A 25,300-nucleotide genomic window follows, 5' to 3' on the forward strand; every position below is an offset into this window, starting at 1 on the left:
TTTGAATCCAGGTTCTGCTTCGTCACCTCGCCTGCAACTGCATGTCACTCATGCCTTGGAGTCAGATGCACTCTAGTTCCATATGTGTTTCAAAACCAAATCCACTGTGAGTATCACGATACCCAAACCCATCATGTGAACCCTTGACTAGGCCAGACCCGTTCTATTATTGGTCGATTTACCAAGTTGGGATGTACGTGTACAGTCGTTGACTTCTGACTGGTTGCTTGGGTTTGAACTTCGCTCTAGCTCCCTTGTAGACAACTGGTGATTGATCTGTTTATTGAAAGGCACAGTACGCACGCAATCGTTCTCCTTATTCTGCCCTTTGGTAGGTTCCGTCTTGCTTTCTTGCCAGACTGCGGAATGATGCAAGCCACCGTTGCTCGCCCAAACTGAGGTGGACCTGGGCTGTCATGCTTGAGCGGTACGTACTGCTTATCGGTAGTGCCTTATCCGTCGGTTTTTACTGGATGGAATTGGCGGCACCCAGGCACGGGCCATGCCCCAAGCTCGTCGCACTGAGAGAAGCCCCAAAGAGGCTCCCGCCTCAGGTACCAACCAGCCAGCCTTGGTCGTCGCGCGACGCGTTATCCATCATTTTCAAGCGTCGCAATACGGCAAACGACATTCATCTTTACCCACCCATTCTCGCCGTCGACTATGCGTGCTCGTCACACTGAATTGGAAGACTTTGCGGCATAGCATTATTCGGTCTCCGAGAGTAGTCTTAACGCGCTTCCTTCCTGCTCTTTCTTTGCGCGACTCGCCGGCGCACTGGGTCCCCGGCCACTTGACGCGCTCTCTTCCTCCGTCGCATTCGCTTCGCGACCCGTGATACCCCTCTAAACCAACCTCACTCTCTTCTCACACTTCCGCAAACCTCCCCTCGACCACCGATACCCGGGCTTGCTGCCCACCTACGCAACCATGGGCAAGCTCATTCGTCTCGAGTTGTTCAGTGCGTTATTCCCTCTTGCTGCAGGTTGATCAAGCGACGAAGGACCCCAGAGCTGACTTGCGCACGACAGACTTCAAGTCCTACAAGGGCCACCATACCCTTCTATTTGGCGATTCATACTTCACTTCTATCATCGGGCCCAATGGATCTGGAAAATCTAACTCGTAAGTCGCAAGCTTCGTCCTCGCGCCGACCGCTTTGCTGAATCTCGCTAGTATGGACGCCATCTCCTTCGTCCTGGGTATCAAATCTTCCCACCTGCGCTCCGCCCACCTTAAAGATCTCGTCTACCGAGGGCGGGTCCTGAAAACCGCCAAGATCAACGACGATGGTTCTGCTCAGACCAATGGTGACGCAAACGGTCATGCCGACGGAGACGACAAGGCTTCCCGAGGTGATCCCAAGACCGCTTGGGTCATGGCCGTGTACGAGGACGATGCTGGCGAGGAGCAAAGGTGGAAGCGCTCAATCACCAGTCAGGGCGCCAGCGAATACCGCATCAACGACCGCGTCGTCACCGCTCAGCAGTACAACGAAGCTCTCGAGTCCGAAAACATCCTCATCAAAGCCCGGAACTTCCTCGTCTTCCAAGGAGATGTTGAGGCGATTGCTTCACAGTCTCCCCAGGACCTCACGCGTCTGATTGAGCAGATCTCGGGCAGTCTGGAGTACAAGACAGACTACGAGAAGACACAAGCTGAGGCGGAGCAGGCTGCTGAGAACCAAAACTACCAACTTCACAAGCGACGTGGCATTAATTCCGAAATCAAACAATTCCGCGAGCAGAAAAAAGAAGCCGACAACTTCCAGAAGAAAACCGACGATCGTGATGCGGCCATCGTCACGCACAGCCTATGGAAGCTGTATCATTTCCAGAAGGCTATTGACGATTCATTTAGCGCCATACAAGACCATCAACAAGAACTCAAGGAGCTACGCCGCAACGTCGAATCTTTTGAGAAGCGCCTGGAAGCTGCCCGGAAGGAGCAGGCCTCGGCGAGTCGTCATGTTGCTCGCATCGACAAGGATATCCGGGCCAAGCAGAGAAGTATTGAGGACAAGGAGAGCAGCCTCGTCCCGATCGAGGAAAAGATTCATGAATCAACACAACAAGTTGAGGGCCTACAGGCCCAAATTGCCAAGGTCACAAAAGAGCGCGACCAGCAGGCAGAGATCGTGCTTAAGATCCAGAAGGATATTGAGAATGTGGAGAAAGCCCGAGAAGTCTTCGAGAACGACTATAAGGAGCAGATGAAGAAGCAAGGGCGAGAGGTCAGCGACGAGGACCGAAGGGAGTACAACACTCTTCGCGCCCAGGTCATGTCTCGCTCCGGTCCAAATCAAGCCAAGCTTGAGAATCTCGAGCGGCAGCGAAAGGCAGACGAGGTCACTGTCAACAACCTCAAGGGAAAAGTCGACAGTATTGCAGCAAGCATCGAGAAGATCGAAGCGGAGCTCACAAACATCGACGAGAGGAGAACTGCAGCACAGACTGCCTCCAAGGAACTCTCACAGGAAATTGATACTAAGAAGAAGGAGTTCAACCAACTTCAGTCAGAGCGTGTCAGAACCAGCCAAAAACGAACCGAGCTCGAGGAGAAGCTTGAGGACGTGGCCCGGAAGCTCAGGGAGGCTGATGATGGCAGGCGGCAGAGCGCCAAAGACACCCGGATGAAGGAGATGGTGTCTGCTCTGAAGCGCATGTTCCCTGGTGTCCATGGCCGCATCGGTCAACTCGTCAAGCCGAAGCAGAAGAAGTTTGACGAAGCTATTTCTGTGGCCCTTGGAAGAGACTTTGATTCGGTTGTGGTCGACACAGAGAAGATCGGTGTCGAGTGTGTTCAGTACCTCAAGGAGCAGAGGTTCCCGCCAATGACCTTTATTCCCCTGGACAACATCAAGGTCAATGCCGTGAACACTGCAGTCAAGGGATTCTCTGGAGCCCGGTTGACTATTGACACTGTCGAATTCGATTCAGTTGTTGAGCGAGCCGTGTCCTATGCTTGCGGCAGCTCTATCGTGTGCGATACCCTCGACATCGCCAAGCACATCTGCTACGACAAGAAGATTCCTGTCAAGGCTGTTACGCTCGAGGGTTACATCATCCACAAAGCAGGTCTTATGACAGGTGGTCGTGGGCCTGAGTCAAAGAACAAGAGGCGCTTTGAGGAAGCTGATGTTCAGAACCTTCAACGGATGGCCTCCAAGCTCAAAGATGAGATTGAGCGGTTGCCAAAGGCTGACAGACGTGGGTCACAAGAAGAATCGCTGCAAATCGATCTGGCTGGATTGGAGAGGCGCCTAGCAGCTGTCAAGGACGAGCTGGCTGCTTTCAACAAGAACCATGCAAGCAAGAAGCGTGAGTTGGACAACCAGAAGAGGCAGCTTAGGGAGCTGGAGCCCAAATACCAGGAGCAGGCGGCACAGCTGGAGAATACCCAGAGGACATGCCAGGAGTTCCGAGATGCTATCGCACAGGTTGAGGACCAGGTGTTCGCGGACTTTTGTGCGCGACTCGGCTATAGTGATATCCGGGCTTACGACGCTTCCCAAGGCAAGCTCGAGCAGGAGGTTTCGGAAAAGCGCAACCAATTCGAGGTCCAGAAGCAGAAACTGTCGAGGCTATTGACTTGGGAACAGTCCCGCAACAACGACACAATTGCCCGGATCAACAGACTGCAAGGGGTCATTCGACGCGTCCGTAACGATGCCAAAACATATGTCAAGGAGAAGGACGAGATTCAGAACGCGATGCAAGATGAACAGGAAGAGTTGGAAGCTCTCCAGGAGACACTTGAGGAGAACAAGGCCGAGCTTGCTGAGAAGAACCAGAAGGTGTCTGAGGCCAAGGTTGAGGTACAAAAACGCAGCAAGGACATTGATGAAAACCTGAAGGAAATCAGTGCACTCGAAACGACCCTGCAAAAGAACAGTGCCAGCAAGTCAGCACTGCTCAGAAAATGTCGCCTGGAACAAATTCGCATACCCCTCGAGGAAGGTACCTTGGATGATCTGCCGACCGAAGACGATCTCCTTCGTCAAGATCCAGATGCGATGGATCTGGATGAGGATGACGAGGACATGATGGACATGGCAATGGCGACATACGGAATTGCAATCGATTTTGACAGCCTCGACGAAGAGCTTAAAGCCGTGAGTGACCCTCTGGGTTTCGTTTGGACGATTTTACTAATCCCACGCAGTCGGACGATGCCAGCGTTGAGGAGAACCTGTCGGACAAGATTGCCAACCTGACCTCTGAGCTGGAGAAGCTGAATCCCAACATGCGAGCAATGCAGAGATTGGAGGACGTGGAAACCAGACTCAAACTCACAGAACAAGAGTATGAGGACTCCAAAACGGCAGCACACGAGGCCAAGGAGGCCTTCAACGAAGTCAAGCAAAAGAGGTTTGAACTCTTCAACAAGGCCTTTACCCACATCCAGGAGCAAATATCGCACGTCTACAAGGATCTTACCCGATCCGAGGCATACCCCCTTGGTGGTCAGGCGTACCTGGACATTGAAGAGGATACGGATATGCCATACCTGTCGGGCATCAAGTATCATGCGATGCCACCGCTGAAGCGCTTCCGAGACATGGAGCACTTGTCGGGAGGTGAGAAGACGATGGCTGCACTCGCGCTTCTCTTCGCTATCCACAGCTACCAGCCAAGTCCGTTCTTCGTACTTGACGAGGTGGATGCCGCCTTGGATAACGCCAATGTTGACAAGATCAAGAAGTACATTCAGGATCATTCAGGACCTGGAATGCAGTTCATTGTCATTAGTCTCAAGGCTGGTCTCTTCCAAGACAGTGACAGTCTTGTGGGTGTCTACCGTGATCAGGAGGTGAATAGTTCACGCACCCTTACTCTAGATGTAAGTTACTCCCAACCCACTTGGTTCCATGCTCGCTTGCTGACTTTGTATACAGTTGAGAAATTACGCATGATGAGAACTAAAATTCTGAATCTTTTCTTTCATGGAGCATGGGTGGACTCGAGAGTTTTTGCTGCAACTTTGAGTATTGAGCCTTGCGAGCTCTGCACGCGCTGTGTCACATATGAGTTTATGAGTTGTTACTGCGCTGGGAATTCATGTAAAATTACACCGAATACGTAAATCATGCAGCGCTTGGTGGATTGAACACTGATTAGGCGCCATTTGTTCGCTACCTACCTACTTAATCACACTTCATACCATCGATGCTGGTGAAGCTGCATAAGGCTGAGAGTTGGGGCTGAGATGAGGCTAGGCTCATGCAGGATGGGTGGGTCTCATGCAAACCAAGCCACACCAGACCCCAGGCAGCTGGCAGCCTGTCTCGAGACAAAAGAAACTCCTCCAACCCGACATTCGATACTCAAACTCTCCTCCAACAAGAATTCAAAGGCGTACTAGGATCTCTTTGCGCCCCCGCGAGAAGCTTGGAAAGTCTTTCAATCGGCTGCATATTCTAGGCCTCCTCCCCCGCCATGTTCGATCGCTCATAAAATGGTTGTTGGGCCACGCTTTGTTCGAGACGGCAACCTCTATCGCATTCCCATGCTCTTGTCGCGACGAGCTGCAACAACCTGATCGGGACCCGCGCAATCCCCTTCTGCTATCTCATCCTCTCGAAAAGCTGCCATCGCACTATCGATTCGATTGAAATCCCCGATACCATCCTATTCTTCGTCTGCGCAAATCCTTCCAGTGGCGACCATCCTGCGATTCGCGACCGACATCATGGATCTCGCAGTCACTCTTATCAAGTCCGTGATGCGGGCTTTCTACCAAACTCGCGACATACTTGTCATCGATGCGCTTATCCTTCATGAGGCGTATGTCTCTCGATCTGGAAAAGTGTGAGGCTCCTGCTAATGTGGTGTGGTGGCAGGCTAAGAGATGATGACCTGGCCTACCTGATGGCCATCAATACAAAGGACCTCCACAAGATCTGCGGCAAGCTGCGTGAAGATAGATTCTTGACTGTGTATGCGCTCCCCAGTCTTGAAGGGAAACAAAGCCGCTGACTCTTGGTGCAGGCACACGCGATCAGAACTACGAGAAGGAAACCCGAGACCGAGCAATCGAACTTGGTACTACATCAATTATCGAAATACCATTGACGCGATCAAATGGCGCGTCTACACAATCGACAAGGAGGTGCAGGGCACCACGCAAGTGGCCAGCGAGAAGAAGGAATTCTTTTGCTCATTCTGCAAAGCGGAGTGGACAATGATGGAGGTCTTGGACAACAGTGGTCCGGATGGTTTCCTGTGCCATCGCTGCCACCATACGCTCACGTTTGAAGCAGACCGAACTTCGACCGGTCACGAGCAGTCGACTCGCCTCAACAGCCAGTTCAAGTTCATCAGCGAGCTCCTGCCCAAGATCGACGCTGTCCACATCCCCGAATGCGACTTTGATCGTGCCTTTGCCAACGCTCGCCCCGTGAAGCGAGATGCGACACATCAGCGTGCCCAAACCGTAGCGGCGGACGCAGGCGCAAACCGACCCATGGCGGTCAAGGGCTTGACAAATACTGGGCCTCAGTCTATCGCAGTTAATATCTCGACTTCTGATGGGCCAACAGATGCTGAAAAGGCGGAGGAGCAAGCGCGCAAAGAAAAGATTGCCAAACAAAACGCGCTGCCATCTTGGATGTCCAACAGTACAGTCACCGGAGAGTCATTCTCGGCAACTGGTACACCAGGCACTACCACAACTATCAAGAAGGAAGCCGCTGCAAACTCATCACTTGCTACTGCGCCTAACACCAAGGCCACCACTCAAATTGATGATATCTTTGAGAAGCTCAAGGCAGAACAGGCTGCGGAGCGGGCTCGGGAAGAGGACGAATTCGGATCTGAGGAAGAAGACGAGGACGAAGATGAGTTTGAAGATGTGCCCCCAACAGGCAATGTGTCCAGCCGGGACACTCCCGTCACACCAGCAATTAAGCGGGAGGCTACCACAGACGGTGACAACTCGGATGAGCGACAAGCGAAACGAGTCAAGGTCGAACCGGAGCCAGTGATCAAGAAGGAAGAAGAGGAAGATGAGGACAGTGAAGAAGAGATTGAGTTCGAGGATGTATAAAAGGCGCAGATTTGCATACGTCAATGAGTTTTCCTCCTTTCCAGAGGCTACAAATGCTCACCGTGGGCAGGCTGGCTTGATGTTTTAATAATGATTTGTTCAGGGGGTATGGATGGACCTGAAGGACTGGCAAGAAGAGATCCATCGAAAGGGGAGAGAACCAACCAGATTGGTATTAAAAAGGCCCGCGAGGGTAGGGACATGGTACTGTGTTGATATGATTGCACAGGGACACGGCAGAAGGCGCAAGGACTACTATAGACAATATGAATCAAGGAGTGACAACTCCTCCTTCCACCTTGACAAGACGAGACTACTGACCCGTACGACCGGGGTTTCAGAGCATTCTGTTCACAGTATATCGTAAAGTCTGCCTATTCACGATAACGTGCTTTCAAAGAGGGATAGCCAATGGCTCTTTACAACCCTAACATCAATGGCTCTTCGCGGTTTATCGTTATATTATGGTAGTTCTCTTACAATTTAGAGTAAGATGGATGTTGTGTTGTGTTCCTATCCAACCGCCAGAACGTCATCTTAACATGTCGAATCCTCCGGTGCCCTCGATCATTCCCTACAACATCTTCAAGTGCTCTCTCACATTGGTTCCTTGCAATTCCTCCCAGTTCATCCTCCCCAAGGCAGCACCATACGCCTGTTCAAGGTAGCCTGTCTCTCCTCACTTATCCCCTAACGCAAACCCTTGGTGAGTGAGTGAGAGAAACATCTCCCGAGGACTGACGTGCATCCTTCAGAGTGAGTAATTCACTGGTGTGCAGAAAACATTCCTTGTGGTCTTCAATATATATATATATGCCTTGGTGTACAGATGCCGTCATGAAAAGTTGTCTCTCGCTGCTCTTCCTGGGTATATATAACAAGTGCCTTTCGTCCACTCACTGTAGTAGAAGACTCTATCCTCGACGTTCATCGTAAGCCGAGACTTGCGGTATAGCACTCCCTCCTTGTAGTGCAGGGAGGTTAACATCTCGTGTGATTCAGTTGTTTCACGATGAATCCTGTCTCAGGAGCTGTATTGGCAAAACTGTATGGCTTTAGATCGCAGAACCAAGGGTAATAGTTCTCCAACGACAACAACAACAACCAGCTCCTCTCTATCCAGATTAGCAATGATGATTTGAGTTGAAAATTGTGATACATGCTGATAAACCTGTGTCACCTGGAGTTCCAGAGTGCTCCAGTGTTGCTGCCCTCTGGGTTGAATAGGTGGGCAAGCTCAAGAGGGCCCTTTTGCTGCTGGCTGCTGTGTCGCCCTCAAGGGCGCATATCACCAGCCTGCGCCGTCTACCTTCTGTGCTAGTACTAAGAGGAGTTACACAACAAGGAAATATAGAGGAAGTATAATAAGAGGAAATGTAGCGAAGTTATACTTGGGGAAGATATGCCAGGAGAAGGAGGGAGTGTGTAGATTATATAGGTATAGAAGCGTTATTTGCTTTTCCCTTCTTCTCTCACTGCTTCTTGATAATATTAAGCAAACTTAGCATAGTTTCATTGCCAAGAACTTGACAATCACTGCTGTTGTCTGTCAGTTGGCGACGGTTGCCAAACTCACTTTCTGCCTACATCTTGCAATTCTTCTATTCTTTTCTTCTCACAATACTCTTCTCGTAGGCTTCTTATTACCTTATCGCAGAATCTCATCTTCTAACTCGTTTATTTACCCGATGCCTCGTGACTTAGGGGGGTGGGGGGTATGTGAAGGGACTAGGACAAGAGACCAGCCGGAATGAGAAGGAAAGCCACTATCACCCTCAAAGAATCGTCAAGACCAGGGGGAATAAGCGGCCTCTCAACTCACAGTCAGATTACCCAGAGCCAACAGTATCTCAGGGACAGTTTCGGAAAACAGCGTGCAAGGACGCCCAACAAGGACACCAAACTACGCCTCCTGCCAACTACGATCCACCATCAATCTCCTATGGCAATTAAGATTCCCTTGATGGCATGTCTAAGGCCCTTTCCGTTGACGGTTCGCCCGCCGGCGATGTCGAGTCCTCAAGTAGCGACGAATCTGATTCTGCAGTACCAGAAGTCCCTCGCCCAGCTGGCGCTGGTGACACACCGTCGTTGGATGACTCCGGCACCGCCCATCAGGAAGCCACTCCTGAGAGAGACGTTGATGTTGACATGAACGAGCGAAAGATGGCTACCTATGGCGACCCGGATCGTTTGACAGCCTAAGGTGCTTCCCTCCAGGTTTGCTCCATGTGTGCCAGAGTAGGTAGAACAAACATACCGCAATTGCATCTTCCTTTGGAGAATCCTTCTTCTATTGCGATGCCTATTCCCGTAGCTTACTACTGTCGATGTCTTCAGCCCTAAGTTAGTTCACTTCTTCCTCCTCACTCCGGAGGGAGGGCACTCCTAGACATCCATCAGAGCCCCCACGTCTTCTCGCATTGTCTTCTCCTCCTTCGTCTCCCCACCCCCTTAGTTGATGTTTTGAGCGGAGTCTAGAGTCCAGTTCCGAAGTCTTGGCACGGCCAGTGCCTCTAATACGCGACATCCGCACACAATTCATGGTGCGATAGATTCTGACTTCAACTCATCTGACCTTGTGCCTGGTGAGCCTGCGCCAGGCCCCTTCACCACCAGTGACCAGTGTACTCCGCTCTACCATAAACCACTGCGTCTTCACGTACCCTTCGTTCCGTCTCTATTCTCATGACCAGTCTAGACTTGTTATGTCCCCTTTCCAGGCCCGACTCGCCTGCTGTACAATGACATCAAGATCAAAATGGTGAAGGACGGTCCCGACGTACCGACTGACTTCAGGCTATGCTGATCAGTTTTTCATTTGTCAGACTCGACCCTCTCGATGGTTTTGGCTATCTCTATCGATGTAGTTTCTCGTTCGAATTGGGAAGATCACACCGACACCCCCCTCTGGACCCGCACGTCTTTCAAGTTTTCTGTGTAATAGAGGAGGGGGGTAGTAGACAGTTCAGATAGTTACACTACAGAAAACATGCTACTGTTCAGATGGACCAACGGATTCTATCTCGTAGTACTTAACTTGTGGGACTTGGTTGGTCGCCCAGGTAGGTATTCGCCAACCACGCAGGTTTAGAATAGCTTAACGAACTCTTAAATATACCGAGTAAATTCGCACTGACTGTGATGAAAGATGACTAAAATACTGCCATTCGTGGTGATATCTCTTTGAAGATTTCATCCATTTGACTGTACTTTATTGATTCCGTTTAGGGGGTGATAAAGTGACATATGTGCACTGCCTGGTGTCTTGTTTTCCATAACCCAAGCCAACCATGACCGGGGCCAATATCGAAAATTCTCTACCTGCTCAATCACTCTACTCATGCTAAGGACCGTGGTGTCACACAGCAATATATTAACCACGTCGGTACAGTCTGGGTGGCGCGACTTGAAACGTCACCAAGTACATTGCTTGGCTAGGGTAGAGATGGTGAATGGCAGAAGGCGCAAAAACTACTATAGATGATATGAATGAGGGAGCGACAATTATGTTCTGTGTAGGTCATTATAATATTCTTTTCAAATTATCACGATAATTTTCCAAATGCTTCTATTCAATTATAAGAAACACATCTACGGGAGGGGGGAAAAACTCTACAGCGGCAGCTTCCCTTGCTGCGGGTGATTGGAAATGGATGTGACAACCAACAAAGGACAAGGCTCCCATGGGCCAACCAAGCATTTGCACTTTCTGTTTGCTACCCGTGAGAGGCCGTCCCCAGGCGTATGACGTTTGTTTGCTTTTGCTCAGACACCTGTTGGTTCGTCTGCTTCTTATTTCAACGATCGCCACGGTTCTTTAGCATCTGCACAGCCCAACAAGTTTCTCATTTCGGTGTGTGAGCATGACATGCTCCCAATTCTTGATTACACTGTTGGAAGCACGCTACACGCCCATTTCGTCTCCGTTTCCATTCCTTGGATTAATGTCGGAAACCAGTTCTTATTTATTATGCGAGATACCTTTTGGCGACCAAGTCGCGCGCCATGACCATGACCATGAAAGGATATGTGAATGGATACACACCATCACTGGAGAGGGGGATCTCCAATCACACCAAGGGAGGGGCACCTTCTCACAAGAGAGCGACAACTCCTCCTCCCGCCTTGACCCGACGAGTAGTCGGGACCACAAAGCTAGCCACAGCAAAGAATCCAACGACACTTCTACCGCCCAAACAACCATCCCAGGCGAACAGCAGCAGACTGGTCTGCAATCGTCGCCGAGCGAGCGCCCAAGCACACGCCATAGAAAGCCGCAGTCGAAACTAGATCTTAGATTGTACCGTGAAAGCCTTGATGAACGAGCAAAACGTCTGGACAAACGGCAGGCCGTCAAGCATACCCCTCCGCAAAGTGTTCCTAACCATTCTGAAGCAAGCGCCATCAATCACCCAGAGCTCTCATTTACATCGCCCGTCAAGCTCGACCAGAGCGACACTAGCAGCTTTGTCATGGCCCCCGACTTTCCACGCATCTTTTTGCTTTCGACGCATCTCAGCGTCAACGAGTTACATGAGCTCGAGAACCAGACCCCAACGTTGACCTATGACATCAACGAGGCTGAGGTTGTGGTAGGCAATATCTCGCGAGCGGAGCGCGCCAAGTTCGAACTGAGGAAGGCCAAATTCGAGACTGTACCTATCGAAAGCCCGCAGATACGTGACAACAAGTCTCAGCAAACGTACACAACCACCGACACACAGGAGAGGGACACCGAATATGCTCCTAGCTCAAAGCGGAGAAGAGTTGCTGAACCATCGACACCAAATGATGGTGATATCATCAAGGTTGTCAAGCTGGCATGGCTGAAGGACTCCTTTGAACAAGGAACTGTTTTACCCTTTGAAAATTATCTCCTGTACCAAGGCAAGAAGGTCTCCCCAAAAGATGCGACGCCAACATCAGCTACGGTCCAGCATTCTTCAACAGCAAGCATACTAGAGCGAGCCAGACAAGACCAACAAGCGCAACCAGCGAGCAATTCACCTCGTGGTCGACCCAAACATCGTTCTCATACTTCAGCAACCTCAGCTGATCACGTACCCAGTTTGCTTCATCAGACAACTTCGGAGCATGATATCACATTACCCCCAGTCCCCGATTTCCTTGAAACGCCCTATTCTTGTCAGCGGCCTACGCCGATGAAGCCGCCTAATGAGGCCTTCGTTGAGGCCTTGATCGAGGTCAGGACTATTCGTAAACTTCAGGGCGACGAGGTTGGTGTCAGGGCCTACTCTACTTCTATTGCTACTGTGTCGGCGTATCCACACAAGTTGCAGAACACACACGGTGAGTCTCACCCTGCCAAGGAATATTGCATAGCTAAACACCCTATAGAAGTGGAGCGATTGCCGGGCTGCGGTGCTAAGATTGCCGAGCTTTGGCGTGAGTGGAATGAGACAGGGGAGTTGACGGAGGTTCGTAAAGCTGATGCAGATCCTATGGTGTCTGTACTCAGGCTCTTCTACAACATCTGGGGAGTTGGAGATACGACGGCACGCGAGTTTTACCGTAAGGGTCAGTGTCCATGGCATAGTTCTTGAGGATTAGAGTCGAAGGCTGACCAACTATAGGATGGCGAGATCTAAACGACCTTGTCGATTTTACTTGGGACTCGCTCAGCCGCTCCCAGCAGGTTGGGGTCAAGTTCTATGACGAATTTCTACTCAAGATCCCACGAGACGAAGTTGAATCTATTGGAGCCGTCATACTGAAGCACGCACGCGAGATTGACGCTGGCTTCGAGATGATCATTGCGGGAGGATATCGACGAGGCAAGTCGCAATGTGGTGACATCGATGTCATTTTGAGCCACCGGGACGAAAACAAGACACTGAGAGTTGTGAATACGTTGATTCAGAGCCTTGAGCAAGCTCGGTTTATCACGCACAACCTCGTAATGTCGCTCCACAATAGTGAGCGAGGACAGCGGCCAGTATCATGGAAGGGCGAGGGCGCAAGCGGGTCTGGCTTTGATACCCTGGATAAGGCGATGGTTGTATGGCAAGACCCCAGCCAAGAGGACGCACCACATCGAAGAGTCGACATCATAATTAGTCCATGGAAAACGGTAGGATGCGCGCTTTTAGGCTGGAGCGGCGGAACAACGTTCCAACGAGACCTCCGACGATACTGTAAGAAGGTCAAGGGGCTCAAATTTGATAGCAGCGGCGTCCGGCGTAGGTCTGACGGGATGTGGGTGGATCTGGAGAAGGGCCCCGCTGGAGATGGAGCTCCGGATATGGAGACTGCGGAACGGAGAGTGTTTGAAGGACTCGGGCTGACGTGGCGACCGCCCGAGGAGAGATGCACCGGGTGAGACGGGGCCGATGTGTGGGGCACCGGCGCCGAGAGCTCGGCCGGAGTCAGCAAGTGACACACAAGAGATTTAGGCGGCTATTTGAACTCGTATGTTTGCCCTACACTCTTGGATTTCCGGTTACACTGTCTCACTCTTATTAGATCATGTTATCCGTCTCGTGCCCTGTTCCTACATGACTCGTGAAATTGGGTATGAATAGTGCGGAGTTTGAGACGGAGTTGCGGACTTTGACTCGAACCCGCTGCATAACAGAAAACAAGCGCCACAGAATGAATCGGAAACTTGGCCGGAATTCAGTTAGGCCGTCGGCACAACCTTGCCGCATCCATCAGGGGGCCATTTGGAAGCAACCGTGTGGGATATGGCGCTTGGCGCTTGAAACCCCCCCGCCGTCTGGAGCCAGAGACTGGAGTTGGCGATTATCTAACGTCCGAATTCCTTTTGGGGCCAATCGCCGCTTACATGATAGCTGAGTAACAAGCCTTTCTTCGGGTTTTTTTTTTTTTTTTTTTTTTCCCCAGGCTCAGGTCATGGTCATGATCGGGGCATCGGGCGGAGCGGGTCTCGGGCGTCGGCATCTCGCCCTTAACCCCCTTTTTTCCATAGGCGACGATCCGACGACGTATCATCTAATGCGGCACGGAGCAGGCTCTGATACGACGCGTAGAGCGAAAAAACGAGTGTTTCGTGCATGTAAATTACGAGCCAAGCATTGGCCGAATCCTGTAGCATTTTCTGTGGCTTTTCCTTCGGTGGAGCTTCCCGGGGCTGGCCCGCTCCGGGAAGATCTTGGTCCACGCGGACCCAAGTTTTACAAGCCTGCTGGCGAATATTTAAGGCTGGGAGACCACGTAACTATCTCGAGTCTGTTTAACCTGTACACACAACTTTCCTGGAACAACAATCCCATCTCTTGACGCTGTAGAACCTTCTTCTCCTTCAACTAACAACAACTATCAATCGTCATCATGCCTCTCACCATCTCACTTCCTGAGGAGTACGGGTAAGGATAGCTTCACCTCAAACAGTCAAACAAAAACTCAACTAACACGGCCTCGAGCTACGTCCTCGTCGCCGCCACCTCCACCTTCTTCATCAACTCTCTCCATGTGGTGCTCACAAGCAAGGCCCGCAAGGCCAGCGGCCTCAAGTACCCCGTTCCCTACGCCAGCAATGACTTGGCCGAGAAGAATGACCTCGCCTACAAGTTCAACTGTGGTACGTTGTGGCAAACTCTTACCTTTTCACTTGAAGCCCTCTTACTGACTTTCTTTAGCCCAACGATCTCACGCCAACTTCACTGAGAACCAAATCTCCTTCCTTGGTGCTCTCCTCATCTCTGGCCTACGCTTCCCCGTAGCTTCTGCTGCCATCGGCGCCGGTTGGGCTCTCTCCCGTGTCATCTATGCCATTGGCTACTCTGCTGGCGGTCCCCAAGGAAGAATGCGAGGATCCATTGGAAGCTTCCTCTGCGATACTATCCTCAAGTTCATGGCCGCCTACACCTCCATCAGCTACGCTCTGGGCCAATAAGCAAGGGAGGACTGTTGCAAAAAGAGACCATGGTGTTGTTGTTTCAATATTACTTGATTCCGTGTAAGAATAGGCCACCCACAATATTCCTGCGCCATTTTCCCCAAGTCCTGCCTTGTGTAGTGACCAATGGACGCCCCAATCTTTGTACCTTGTAGCATGATATAAACAAAACCGAGAGTTCATGACCTATAACCAACCGCCCGTGTTCCGACCCATGCGTTGCATATCCGTTCCCCATGAACCAAGAGTTCAGTCTTACCATTATCTCCGCATCCTTCTCCTCCTGAGCTCCTGACTAAATTGAACATCTTCCTCACTGGCGGGCACAGCCTCTTTCTCATTCGCCTTTGCCCTGTGGTTCTTCTCGGCCTCTGGGAACCACTCGATTCCATTGTTTCCAAGCAGATAGTCACCGTAGTACTTCATCGCGTTGAAAATCTCCTCTCCCGTTGGAATAATGTGTTCCTTGGGCAACAGAAAGCCGTAGCTACCTGTATCCCGAAGCTTGAGTTGGTAGCTGTAATGAGCTCTCATCTCGTGGTAGAACCAGTCGACCGCGGATCCGCCACCAGACTCGATGCGAGACCAGAACCGACCTCCGCTGGATTCTCGTGCTGATACGGCACCCTCGCATGCTGAGGTCACTGTATATGACTCTCCATTCGATAGCCGGATCGACTTGGCAATGCCTGCTGCGAGCTCCTCGAGGTTCTCCAGGTTTGGTGGATCGACCGAGCAGGTATAAGAATAGGGGTACAGAATCTGCTGCGAGTAAGAATGCAGATCAATCAGGCCGACGAATCGAACGTTGTTGTTCCACGACGCATTACGCGCCCAGTCGGCAATCTGGACAGCCTCAGTAGCCTGGAAAGGCTTCTCTCCTCCGTAGCTCTCAGAGCATGGGTCGCGCTGGACCCGTGAGCCATCCCATTCATATCCATAAGCGCGGTCCAAATCCAGTCCGCGGCAAAATTGAAGGTTCGTCTGTTGTCTCGTCTTGCGCCAGAGCCGGTCAATGTGCCATGTATACTCGAAGCCATCCGGGTTCGCGATTGGCAAAAACACAATGTCAAACTCGTCGAGTAGCTTGGTGATCATCCGCTCCTTGCCGTAGCCTGTGATGAAAGACCAAGCCAGATAGTTGACAGTACTGGTCGAGATCCACTCGCGAGCATGGGAGCCACCCATCACCATAATGGTCTTCCTCCTAGGCGCATCTGGTTCAAGTACTGGAACACCGACACGAAGGGCAGGAATGTCGCGTCCCTCGTAGGACTTGCCAATGTTCATATATTCCACATATGACGGGAACATGGCCTCAAGCAGACGCATCCAGCGGACCACCACCGCCAGCGGCTGGTAATCCTGGAAAAAGAGGTTGTCACCAGGCAACAAATTAGTATTGATCTTGGGGGCAACGGTCTGAGGGTCGGAGCGCGTAGGGTTGCCATCGGTTGGGAGTGAGTTGTAGACCGCGGCGGCCAAGTCGGGGATCAGAGTAGAATGCGAAGTGTGAAGCGACTTGGGGAGTAGGCTGAGCAGAGCGCCGACCTCGTCGGTGTGCATGCGGATATCGACGTAGTCTTCAGTAAACGCCCATACATCAAGGAATAGTCGAGCAGCGGCATCGGCGAGGGCGCCTTCCTCGTGGGACGTAGTGACATTGAAACGAAGGACGAGCTGGTTGGCATACTGGGCGCGAAATTGGTTGAGGATAGGCGGCTGGTTGCTATCCTTGGTGGGGTGTCGCCCGAATATGAACTCGATCGCATTATCGCGAAGCTTCGTGAGGAAAGGAAACAGTCGAGTGTTTGTCTTATCGGCGTGGGAATTAAGGCTGGCCCGTTGAGTATCGATGCCGGCGGCGTCGGAGGCCTGCAACAGCAACAATGTTGCCGCGAGGAGCTTCAACTTCATCTTTGACACGGAGAGCGCAGTCGGCGCAGCCGATTGATATTTCTTAATAAAAGTACCCGATGCTGAGGATTACCGAGCCCTCGGCAAGGGGAGTGATAAGTTGGATATGAGAGGCGATGGATGATCAAGTATGATGTCGTAGTGGAATTGGAGATGGATCGTGGTCGCTGAATGCACAGCCTCAAGAGCATGTGCCTCTGCACAAGGGTGGAATAGGCACAGTGCGAGATTGACCAGAGCCACGGCTGACCTGCCCCTCTGTAAGCGCTTAGGTCCGTCGTTGGTCCTCTCCCATTGTCTCCCTCCTGCGAGTTTCCCACTCAGGAGCAGGAGGAGAGCCAACTGGCATGATGCTGTCGTCCGGAGAGCGGGGGCTTCTCGCTTGGGCTCAGCTTCCTGTTCCGCTTAGGTACCCAGGTGGTGGTGGTTGTGGTGAAAAGAAATGGACGTCTGGATGATCACCGAGACTTAAGATTGCTCTGATCTCTGACGACAAGCTAAGTCCTAAGCGAATAGTTTCAACAGCCTCATTAAAATGGCGAACAGCACCGTTAATGTCAACACATGCGGCAGCTGATAGGCACTGAAATTGTCAGATTCCTGGGACGTGGACAGGAATTCTGCTTGGAACACCAGCCAAGCATTCTTTGCTTACTGTTGTTAACCGCTAAGATTGCACGGAGACGCGCCATCATCAGGCCCCCAAAAACGCTCGCCCTGGGACACGACGACACGCATGCACTGTGCACCAGCCACATCAACAACCTGAGGGACTAGCGCGCAAAAGCCTTTTACGGTGGGCCTTTCAGGTACCTCCCAGCCACATGGGATCCAGTGGGCTGGCACTGTACATGGGAGTCTAGCAGGCGTTGGGCCAATTGAGGCTGTAAAGTGGCCCAGCCCCTGGGCCTTGGTGGGAAGGCGCTGCATCAGGGTACCAGAGTGATCAAAGACAACTCGGAGCATCTACGACCACGAGCCTCGCGATCCCGCCCGCACTCGTCATCTCTCCCCTTGCTATCCGCACTTTCCCATCAGATCATCGCCATCAACGCGCTGGAGCTGCCTCAATGATACCCGCCGCGCCTGGGTCAAGACTCTAGCTCGGTAGGTCGTCAGACGCCTGCCGCCCTGCCACGCTCCCATCTCTTGCCAAACGCCGCCTGGATCGATCTCGACAACGCCCGGGCTGGCCGCGTACCATGAGCAGTCGCCGCCATGCCTTTCCTACGCCGCCGCGGCAACATGGCCAGTGAGACCGATATACGCCGCCATACCTACTTTGCGTCCAGCACTTCCGGCGACCTCCCTCCTCCGCTGCCCTCCCAACCCGAACAGACCGGTGATGATGATGACGGTCCCAACGAGCAGCATCTTCACCCCCAGCCTGCCGACGAATCAACCAACAACCGCCCAGAAAGCCGCTCCGAGAGCCGTCCAGATACCCCCCCGATCCAGGAAGAGAATAGCAAGCATCGTCGCTTCTCTGTCCTTCGCTTCCGCAATGCTTCCGACTCCCAGCTGTCTCTCCGAGCGAAGCAGCAGGCTGAGAAGCCCCCTCCACTACCGCGACGTAACCATCCCTCCTTCCTCTGGTAGATATAGATATAGTTGGCTGACGTTGACCTAGCACCCGAGATCATCACCACTGCTCCTACCAACGACTTCAATGGACCTAAGAAGAAACCGTCCCGCATGAGTCTGGCCGCCAGGTTTCGCCGTTCGACAGACATACCTCGTGATGATGACAGTTCCGATCGTTCTTTAGGGCGTCAGAGGACACTTCGCAAATCCTTTACAGACGAGAGGCGCCGTCCTACGCTCGAAACACTGGAGGAACCAGAGTCTCCCCGACCCTCCACAACGGCGACGCATAGCAGTCCTAACGGGACTGTGCTGACACCTCCGCCAAACCGACCATCCGAGTCGTCACGATCGGATGCCAGTTCCAACGATCGCCTGTCCCACCAGAGTTCCTCGTACCAAAGTCCCGAGACGACGCCCAAAAAATCCACTGGACGCTTCAAATTGCGGAGGGCGAAGAAGCCACCGGAGCCACTCTTCCCCTTTGCGCATCTCCAACAGAGAGGAAGGCCCCCCCCTGGGATATCCTCCGTGTCCTCCCTTGGTATCTCCACCACTCCGCGCCCGGCGTCCGCACAGAGCGGCGGAACGGCTGGGGGAAGTACCGCCAAGGGCGAGCAGAGCCATCGACCAACCCAGTCGCCTGGGGGGAACTTGTTTGCGCCCGGTGCAGATCAGTCAGGACATTCCTCTCCAACTAGGGGTAATCTTTTGCGAGGCAGGTCCTCGACCATGAGTTCCATGGGCCGCGACTCAACCGATGATCATCTTTTACCTCCGACAACTCGCACATCGTCTTCTACTGGTCGAAAAAGCTTCGGCGACTTGTTTGGGTTAAGCCGCTTGCGCCAGAATTCTGAGCTCAGTCGCCAGGGCACTCTTACACCGACAACTCCCGGGTCCATTGGATCCAAAAACAATTCATTGCAACTCGCAAGAGAGTCATTCGTCCTCCCAGAGCGTCGAGAAGATGAGTCAGCAGCCAAGTATCTCGTCCGCGTCGAAGATGTTGCAAGCCGAGGCATCATTGCCGCTACCCTTTCGAAAAGCGCAGACACATTCATGACATCTGTCCTGAGGAGTTACATGCGCAGCTTTAGCTTCTTCGGCGACCCTATGGACATGGCGATTCGCAAGCTTCTCATGGAGGCCGAGTTGCCCAAAGAGACGCAGCAGATTGACCGGTGTCTACAAGCCTTTGCGAATCGCTACCACGAGTGCAACCCGGGGATTTACTCATCTCCTGACCAGGCCTATTTCATTGCATTTTCCTTACTCATCCTTCATACTGACGTTTTCAACAAGAACAACAAGCACAAGATGCAAAAGGCGGATTACTTGAAGAACACGCACGGGGAGGGCATTTTTGACGACATTTTGGAATGCTTTTATGACAACATCACTTATACCCCCTTTATCCATGTCGAAGACGAGTTGGACGTAAATGGCGACCGCTTTGCTTCACACAAATCGAGGCGAAACCCTCTGATCTCATCGACGAGCAACGACCCTACTAAACGGGCAATCAAGGAGCCCATAGATCCATATACCGTGATTCTAGAAGGAGCCATGGATGCTCTGAGGCCAAACCTGAAAGAAGCGATGGACCTTGAGGACCACTACAACTACCTAGGCACTGCAACCAGCCTGAACCTCAAGGACCTCCAAAAGACCTTCTTCAGGACTGGTGTGCTACAGATCGTGTCAGCTCGATCCCGTCCGGATGCTTTCATGACCGAACAGACAGCGACGAACCCTGCAGAAGCTCACCCTGGCATCGTTGATATCAAGGTGACCAAGGTCGGCCTCCTATGGCGCAAGGATGCGAAGAAGCGCAAAGCACGCTCTCCTTGGCAAGAATGGGGTGCCATTCTCACAGGGGCGCAGCTCTACTTCTTCCGCAACACAGGCTGGGTCAAATCTCTCATGCACCAATACGAAAATCACATCAAGGCCGGCCATGATGGCATCCCGCTGATATTCCAACCGCCGCTGGAGGAGTTCAAACCGGACGCACTGATGTCGACTCACGGTGCCGTTGCTCTGCAGGACGGTACATACAAGAAACACAAGAACGCGTTTGTCTATGTGCGACAGGGGGGCTTGGAAGAGGTGCTCCTGGCGGACAATGAGGAGGAGATGAACGATTGGCTCGCCAAGCTCAACTACGCTGCGGCTTTCCGCACAACGGGAGTCAAAATGCGGGGAGTCATCGGTGGGAATTATGACGGACAGGGCCGAAGAGGCATGCGACGGCTTGACAGCTCTGACGCTGCTACGCTCATTCAAACACCGACAGGACCTGTCTCGATTGCTCGGAGCCGGATAGACCATAAGATGGCGGAAGATATCTCGGTTGCTAGGCGAGATGTCATGCGACAGAAGATTGCCGAGGCGAATGAGAGCCTGCAAGAGGCCCAGAAACAACTGGACGATCAGCTCAGAAATGCGCGCCATCTGCAGATCCTTGCGCCTATCCAACCGAGGACGAGAGAGCAGCTCCTGTCGGCTGCAGCTCGCATGTCTGCACAGTTGAAGTGGACTCGCCAAGAGATCTGGAAATGCAAGTGTCATCGTGACATTCTGATCCAGGATCTTGAAGAGGAGCACCCGACCCCGGAGTATACTCCAACCCAACAACAGCCTAACCGGCCTCCTCATAGGACTGGTTCGCCCACTCCACGCTCTAATACTACACGCAGGGGATCACGGGGAACGCATCATTCCACAAGCGATGCCGGCCCCCGAACACCAACAGAGCCCCAGGCCGTCCATGTTCCACTCCCAGCTGAAGCCACGGAGGATGTGGACTCGCCCCTGGATCAGGTGTTCCAGACGCCCCCTCAAAGCGCCACTCGCCGTCGCCACAGCTCGCGGGATCTCACATTTACTCGACCGGAAGCTGGCAACACAAGGCACGGCTCTATCTCGAGTATTGCGCAGTCCCCTGTGAAATCACTCCCCTCAACTCCACAAGCGAAGCCGCCGTCATCGCATGATGAACGACCTAGCAAGCCTTCGCGGTCGTCTGAGCACGGCAGCCAGCACGACCCTGACGCTGATGAGCGAGATTTCTTGGAGCAGGCTGGCCTTCTTGAATCGCGACCCAGTCGTGACCCTTCGGATAAGGCAACCATATCGACGGGTGCAGACGGAACCGTCGAGCGTGGGACTTCTATTGACAAGGGTGACAGGAGCAAGATCCGCCGAAGTCTTCAGCGAACCCTTAGAGAGGGCGCTGGGCATCTCTCACACCATCGCAACAGCAGGCGAGGTAGAGAGGTCACAGGATCAGCAGAGGAGTCGGGACAGGACCAACAGCTATCCAGAGGCACAGGAAGCTTTGTGGTCCACGGCAAGAAGGCATCCGTCATCAATTTCAGTGATGGACTGCAAAATATGTCCCAAGACGAGAAGATCCGCGCTCGAAAGCAATCACAGCAGCAGGAACCGCCATTGTCGCCTATGCCTAGTGGCCCCGAGGATGATGATTTTTACTCAGCTGTTGGTGTGCCAATGGAATCACATGAACGGAGGGAGTCAGTGGCGAGTGCAAGCACGGCTACCGCCAGAAGCTTCCGAGAGCTTCACAGGAAATACTCAACGGCACAAGCTGCTAGAAGCACTTCGGCCGGCGGGAGACTGACGATCCCCTCGGACACTGAAAGCGAGGTTGCAGTCAGTTTCTCTGATGGGCGACGAAGCCCCCTGCCCCCCATTGAAACAGAAACAGATGAGGAAGGTGATGATACCAGTGAGGAAAGGGGCCGGAGCATCAAACGAGACGATCTGGAGAGTCGCGGCTCGGACGCGGAATCTCTGCAAGGCTTAGAGCAGCGATCTAGCCAGCCCCTTCAGCCCGTCAACGCATGATATTAGAAAAAGGAGATAGCGGGAGGCTCTTGTGTGACATGTACTTTGTGTGTATTTAGCGTTCTTTCTTTCTGGGAATGGGCTGTCAGGGGTATTTTGGCTTGGAGCTTTTCCTTCGTTTACCAAGGGCTCAAACAAAGATGGGTGAAAAAAGAGTTATTACCAGGGGAGAGACGGCCTTGGTCAGGGGCTCGGCGGTTTCAACGAGATGGTGGACGCCGAGCCGACATGATGAGGATTCATGTGTATTTAGATATTGCGGTGTCCCTTGAGCCCGTGTTGTTTTGCTTTGTCGACTGTTGAGCGGGCTTCATGATCTATCTTGGCGGAGCACATATAAAAAAAGTAAGCGTTAGAATTCCATCACTATCCCCCTTGCTACATTTACATATACTTGGGCATCGAGAGATGTCGTTGAAATAAGGTGATGTTCAAGAGTCAAAAGAGTGTTCATTGATGTCTTGCTATTTCCCTTGACATTGTGACAATGTTGTGGATCAACATAAATCATTAGTCATTGAAACGAGATATTCTACTTTCTACCCTTCTTCTTCTTCTTGGAGCTTTGAGGAGGCGCCTTTTCCACCTTGACGCCTCCTCCGCCTACGAGTTCCAGTGTCTCTTCCTCCTTGACAATACCTCCCTGTGTCTCGCCGGCCTTCTTCTTGCCCTTCTTGCCCTTGGGTCGGTATGAGCTACGATCGCGCAGCGGCAGCCATCGCTCAGGGTCAGGCTTGGTGCCCTCAACGTAGTTCTTGGGCAGACGGATCTTTCTGCGGCGCTTGCGCGTCTTCTCGGCCGACTCGGGAGCTGATCGCTTGAGGGACTGCGAAGCCTTGCTGCTCGCGGTAGCGACACCGGCACCGAGAAGGGCCGTAACGTCGATGCCTTCGATGAGAGAGTCAACTGCGGGGAGGTTTCCAAGATATTGCTCAACATGAGAAGGGTTGGAGGGAGCAAGGGATGCCACTAGGCCGGCAGCAGCAATATCTGAGGCCTGTTGCTCGTTGATGAGTCTCTGGAATGAAGAACCAGCGAGCTGCAGGTCTTGAGCGTTGGACGACTTCATCAGCTCGATACCGGCCTCCTCAAGTAGCGAAGTGGCAGTGCTGTGACGAGACTGCCAGTGTGTCGCCGCCTTGACGAGCTCAGCCTTGGCGGATGACTCTCGGCTCTGGGCTCGCAGGAGTGTGACGAACAATGCGACAAGGCCAGGGCTGAACCGGGTATCCAGAGCCTCGGGAGTCTCGATCTTCTCGAGGCGTTGCAGGAATGACTCCAGGATCGACAGTGCCGAGCCGGTGTGACCGTTGTCGAGTTGTATTTGAACAAGAGTCAAAGCGAGACCGACATCGAATGGTCGCTTCTTCGCTAGGTTATGAATATTCCGTAGAAGTTCCTTTCCGGTGGTTCCTTGAGAGCTTGCAGCAGCATTGAAGACAGAGAGGACCCCTGCGTCGGCAGAAGTCGTGGGGTGCACCACGTCCTCAAGGAGAGCCTCGGTGCGGCTTTTGACACCAGGGGCCTTGAATGCTTGAAGATCGACGGCCAGCTTGTTGCGCCGGAGGATGTTGGACTGTTGCTTGAAGAGCTTGGCATGCTCTTCTTTTGCTGCCACTGATGAGAACTTGCGTTTAAGCAAGTGGGGGTTCTCGACGTTGGGTTCCAGAGCTACCAGGTTGTTGTCGGTGATCAACGAGAGATCAATGTCATCGTCGCTTGGGGCATGATTAGTTCTGGATTCACGGCGTGTGCTTAAGTTTAGAAAACCCACCTTGAGCCCGGTAGTGAGTTGTAGAGATCGAGGGCCTCCTTAAGCTTGCCCAGTTTCGCATAAACAAATGCCTGTTGAGAGAGAATGGGACGCATCTCAGCCATCTTATCCTCCTGGGTAAGATCATCAGAAGCATCGCAGAGCCTGGCAGCACGTTGCAAAAGCTCGGCGGCAGTCTCAAGAGAGCCCCGAGCAATATGCGCACAAGCAGCATTGTAGCAAAGTTCAAAACCATCAGAGTCTTGAACCGTGAGTGTATCCACTGACGAGTAGCCTAGCCAGTCAGACTGCGCAAAGGTAGCTCGAATGTTAATTCCGAGATCGTTCTCCTCATCAGAAGCATCAGTGTCGAGAAGGCGGCTGTACAAGGAGCGTGCCTCGTCGAATCGTTCAGCTCGATAGGCAACTTGCGCAGCAACGTGCTTGAAGCTCCGGCTGCTCTCGATACCGGCAGATTGCAAAACCTCGGTGGCCTCCTCGAGCTTTCCTGTCTTATAGAGCGCGTATGCATGTTCGAGGACACATCGAGAGAGTAGAGCGGTGCTGCCTTCTGCGATGGCGCGCAGGGCGTCGTCGAAGCGATCGAGCTTCAGTAGGGCAACAATGCGAGTGTGCAGGCTGACGACGTCGTTCTTCTTGGCCTTGATGGCAGCGTTGGCGGCCTTGAGCATTTCATCGTGGTCTTCGATGGAGGCCTGACGAAGCAAGGCACTCAGAGCGGCGGCAGGATCTGGAGACATGATGGCGGCGCTATGGAGTCGAATGCATGTCCGGGTGAAGCGAGGTTGATGACGATGTCAGCGACGAGGTGGTCGGGACGACTCGAGTAAGTGATCCTTCTACAGATCGTGTCGTCTTCGTCACCGCCTACCGCCGTCTTCGAGTGGGTGGTGCGCAAAGGTAGGTCGTGGATAGCTTCAATATGGTGTCGTACGTCCTGTCGTGAGGTTCTGTCCGTGGCGGGGCACTTTCATTGCTTGGTGGCATTTTTGGACTGCGGGGCTCGCCAATTCGAGCTGTTCTGTGGCAGCCTTGACAGTGTGGTTTATACCGTGTGAAATTCTATTCGTACTGCCACGCAGATATCCTTGAGTTGGGTTATCCGGCCTCAATCTTTGTTTGGTGGTGTTTTCTCAAGGACGAAATGACAGGTCTTTTACAAGTCGTGAACCGAAATTTCTTCTTAAAATGAGCCTCTAAACGGGTTCCACCACTTCTTCCGG

The 25,300-nt window shown here is 52.6% G+C and overlaps 7 protein-coding genes across 7 annotated transcripts; 5 read left to right on the forward strand and 2 right to left on the reverse strand.

The window, feature by feature from the left end:
- Nucleotides 1-930: 930 nt before the first annotated feature.
- On the forward strand, nucleotides 931-4,901 carry CPC2101 (condensin complex component SMC1; the record flags this gene model as incomplete). The annotated part of the gene is made up of 5 exons (XM_003047496.2): nucleotides 931-961; nucleotides 1,032-1,125; nucleotides 1,177-4,114; nucleotides 4,165-4,812; nucleotides 4,848-4,901. The coding sequence occupies 5 exons, from the start codon at nucleotides 931-933 to the stop codon at nucleotides 4,899-4,901; spliced, it is 3,765 nt and encodes a 1,254-aa protein (XP_003047542.1).
- A 790-nt stretch (nucleotides 4,902-5,691) lies between these two features.
- NECHADRAFT_72382 (uncharacterized protein) lies at nucleotides 5,692-7,350 on the forward strand (the record flags this gene model as incomplete). Its single annotated transcript, XM_003047497.1, has 4 exons — nucleotides 5,692-5,786; nucleotides 5,843-5,938; nucleotides 5,991-6,852; nucleotides 6,946-7,350. 4 exons carry the CDS (start codon nucleotides 5,692-5,694, stop codon nucleotides 7,045-7,047), a joined length of 1,155 nt encoding a protein of 384 aa, XP_003047543.1. The 3' UTR covers nucleotides 7,048-7,350.
- A 4,172-nt stretch (nucleotides 7,351-11,522) lies between these two features.
- On the forward strand, nucleotides 11,523-13,390 carry NECHADRAFT_50658 (uncharacterized protein; the record flags this gene model as incomplete). Its single annotated transcript, XM_003047498.1, has 3 exons — nucleotides 11,523-12,360; nucleotides 12,409-12,588; nucleotides 12,645-13,390. 3 exons carry the CDS (start codon nucleotides 11,523-11,525, stop codon nucleotides 13,388-13,390), a joined length of 1,764 nt encoding a protein of 587 aa, XP_003047544.1.
- A 971-nt stretch (nucleotides 13,391-14,361) lies between these two features.
- Nucleotides 14,362-14,926, forward strand: NECHADRAFT_50561 (uncharacterized protein; the record flags this gene model as incomplete). Its single annotated transcript, XM_003047499.1, has 3 exons — nucleotides 14,362-14,396; nucleotides 14,454-14,611; nucleotides 14,670-14,926. 3 exons carry the CDS (start codon nucleotides 14,362-14,364, stop codon nucleotides 14,924-14,926), a joined length of 450 nt encoding a protein of 149 aa, XP_003047545.1.
- A 14-nt stretch (nucleotides 14,927-14,940) lies between these two features.
- Nucleotides 14,941-16,846, reverse strand: NECHADRAFT_105500 (uncharacterized protein; the record flags this gene model as incomplete). Its single annotated transcript, XM_003047681.1, has 1 exon — nucleotides 14,941-16,846. One exon carries the CDS (start codon nucleotides 16,844-16,846, stop codon nucleotides 15,191-15,193), a length of 1,656 nt encoding a protein of 551 aa, XP_003047727.1. The 3' UTR covers nucleotides 14,941-15,190.
- A 1,218-nt stretch (nucleotides 16,847-18,064) lies between these two features.
- NECHADRAFT_180 (uncharacterized protein) lies at nucleotides 18,065-22,165 on the forward strand (the record flags this gene model as incomplete). Its single annotated transcript, XM_003047500.1, has 3 exons — nucleotides 18,065-18,419; nucleotides 18,477-18,690; nucleotides 18,820-22,165. Coding segments are annotated over 3 exons (3,915 nt in total), but the record flags the coding sequence as incomplete, so codon positions are not given.
- A 630-nt stretch (nucleotides 22,166-22,795) lies between these two features.
- Nucleotides 22,796-24,817, reverse strand: NECHADRAFT_64117 (uncharacterized protein; the record flags this gene model as incomplete). The annotated part of the gene is made up of 2 exons (XM_003047682.1): nucleotides 22,796-24,021; nucleotides 24,078-24,817. 2 exons carry the CDS (start codon nucleotides 24,815-24,817, stop codon nucleotides 22,836-22,838), a joined length of 1,926 nt encoding a protein of 641 aa, XP_003047728.1. The 3' UTR covers nucleotides 22,796-22,835.
- Between the last annotated feature and the right edge of the window lie 483 nt (nucleotides 24,818-25,300).

The sequence above is a fragment of the Fusarium vanettenii genome (genome assembly GCF_000151355.1).
Source record: "Fusarium vanettenii 77-13-4 chromosome 10 genomic scaffold NECHAsca_14_chr10_3_0, whole genome shotgun sequence".
Classification (NCBI taxonomy): Eukaryota; Fungi; Ascomycota; class Sordariomycetes; order Hypocreales; family Nectriaceae; genus Fusarium; species Fusarium vanettenii.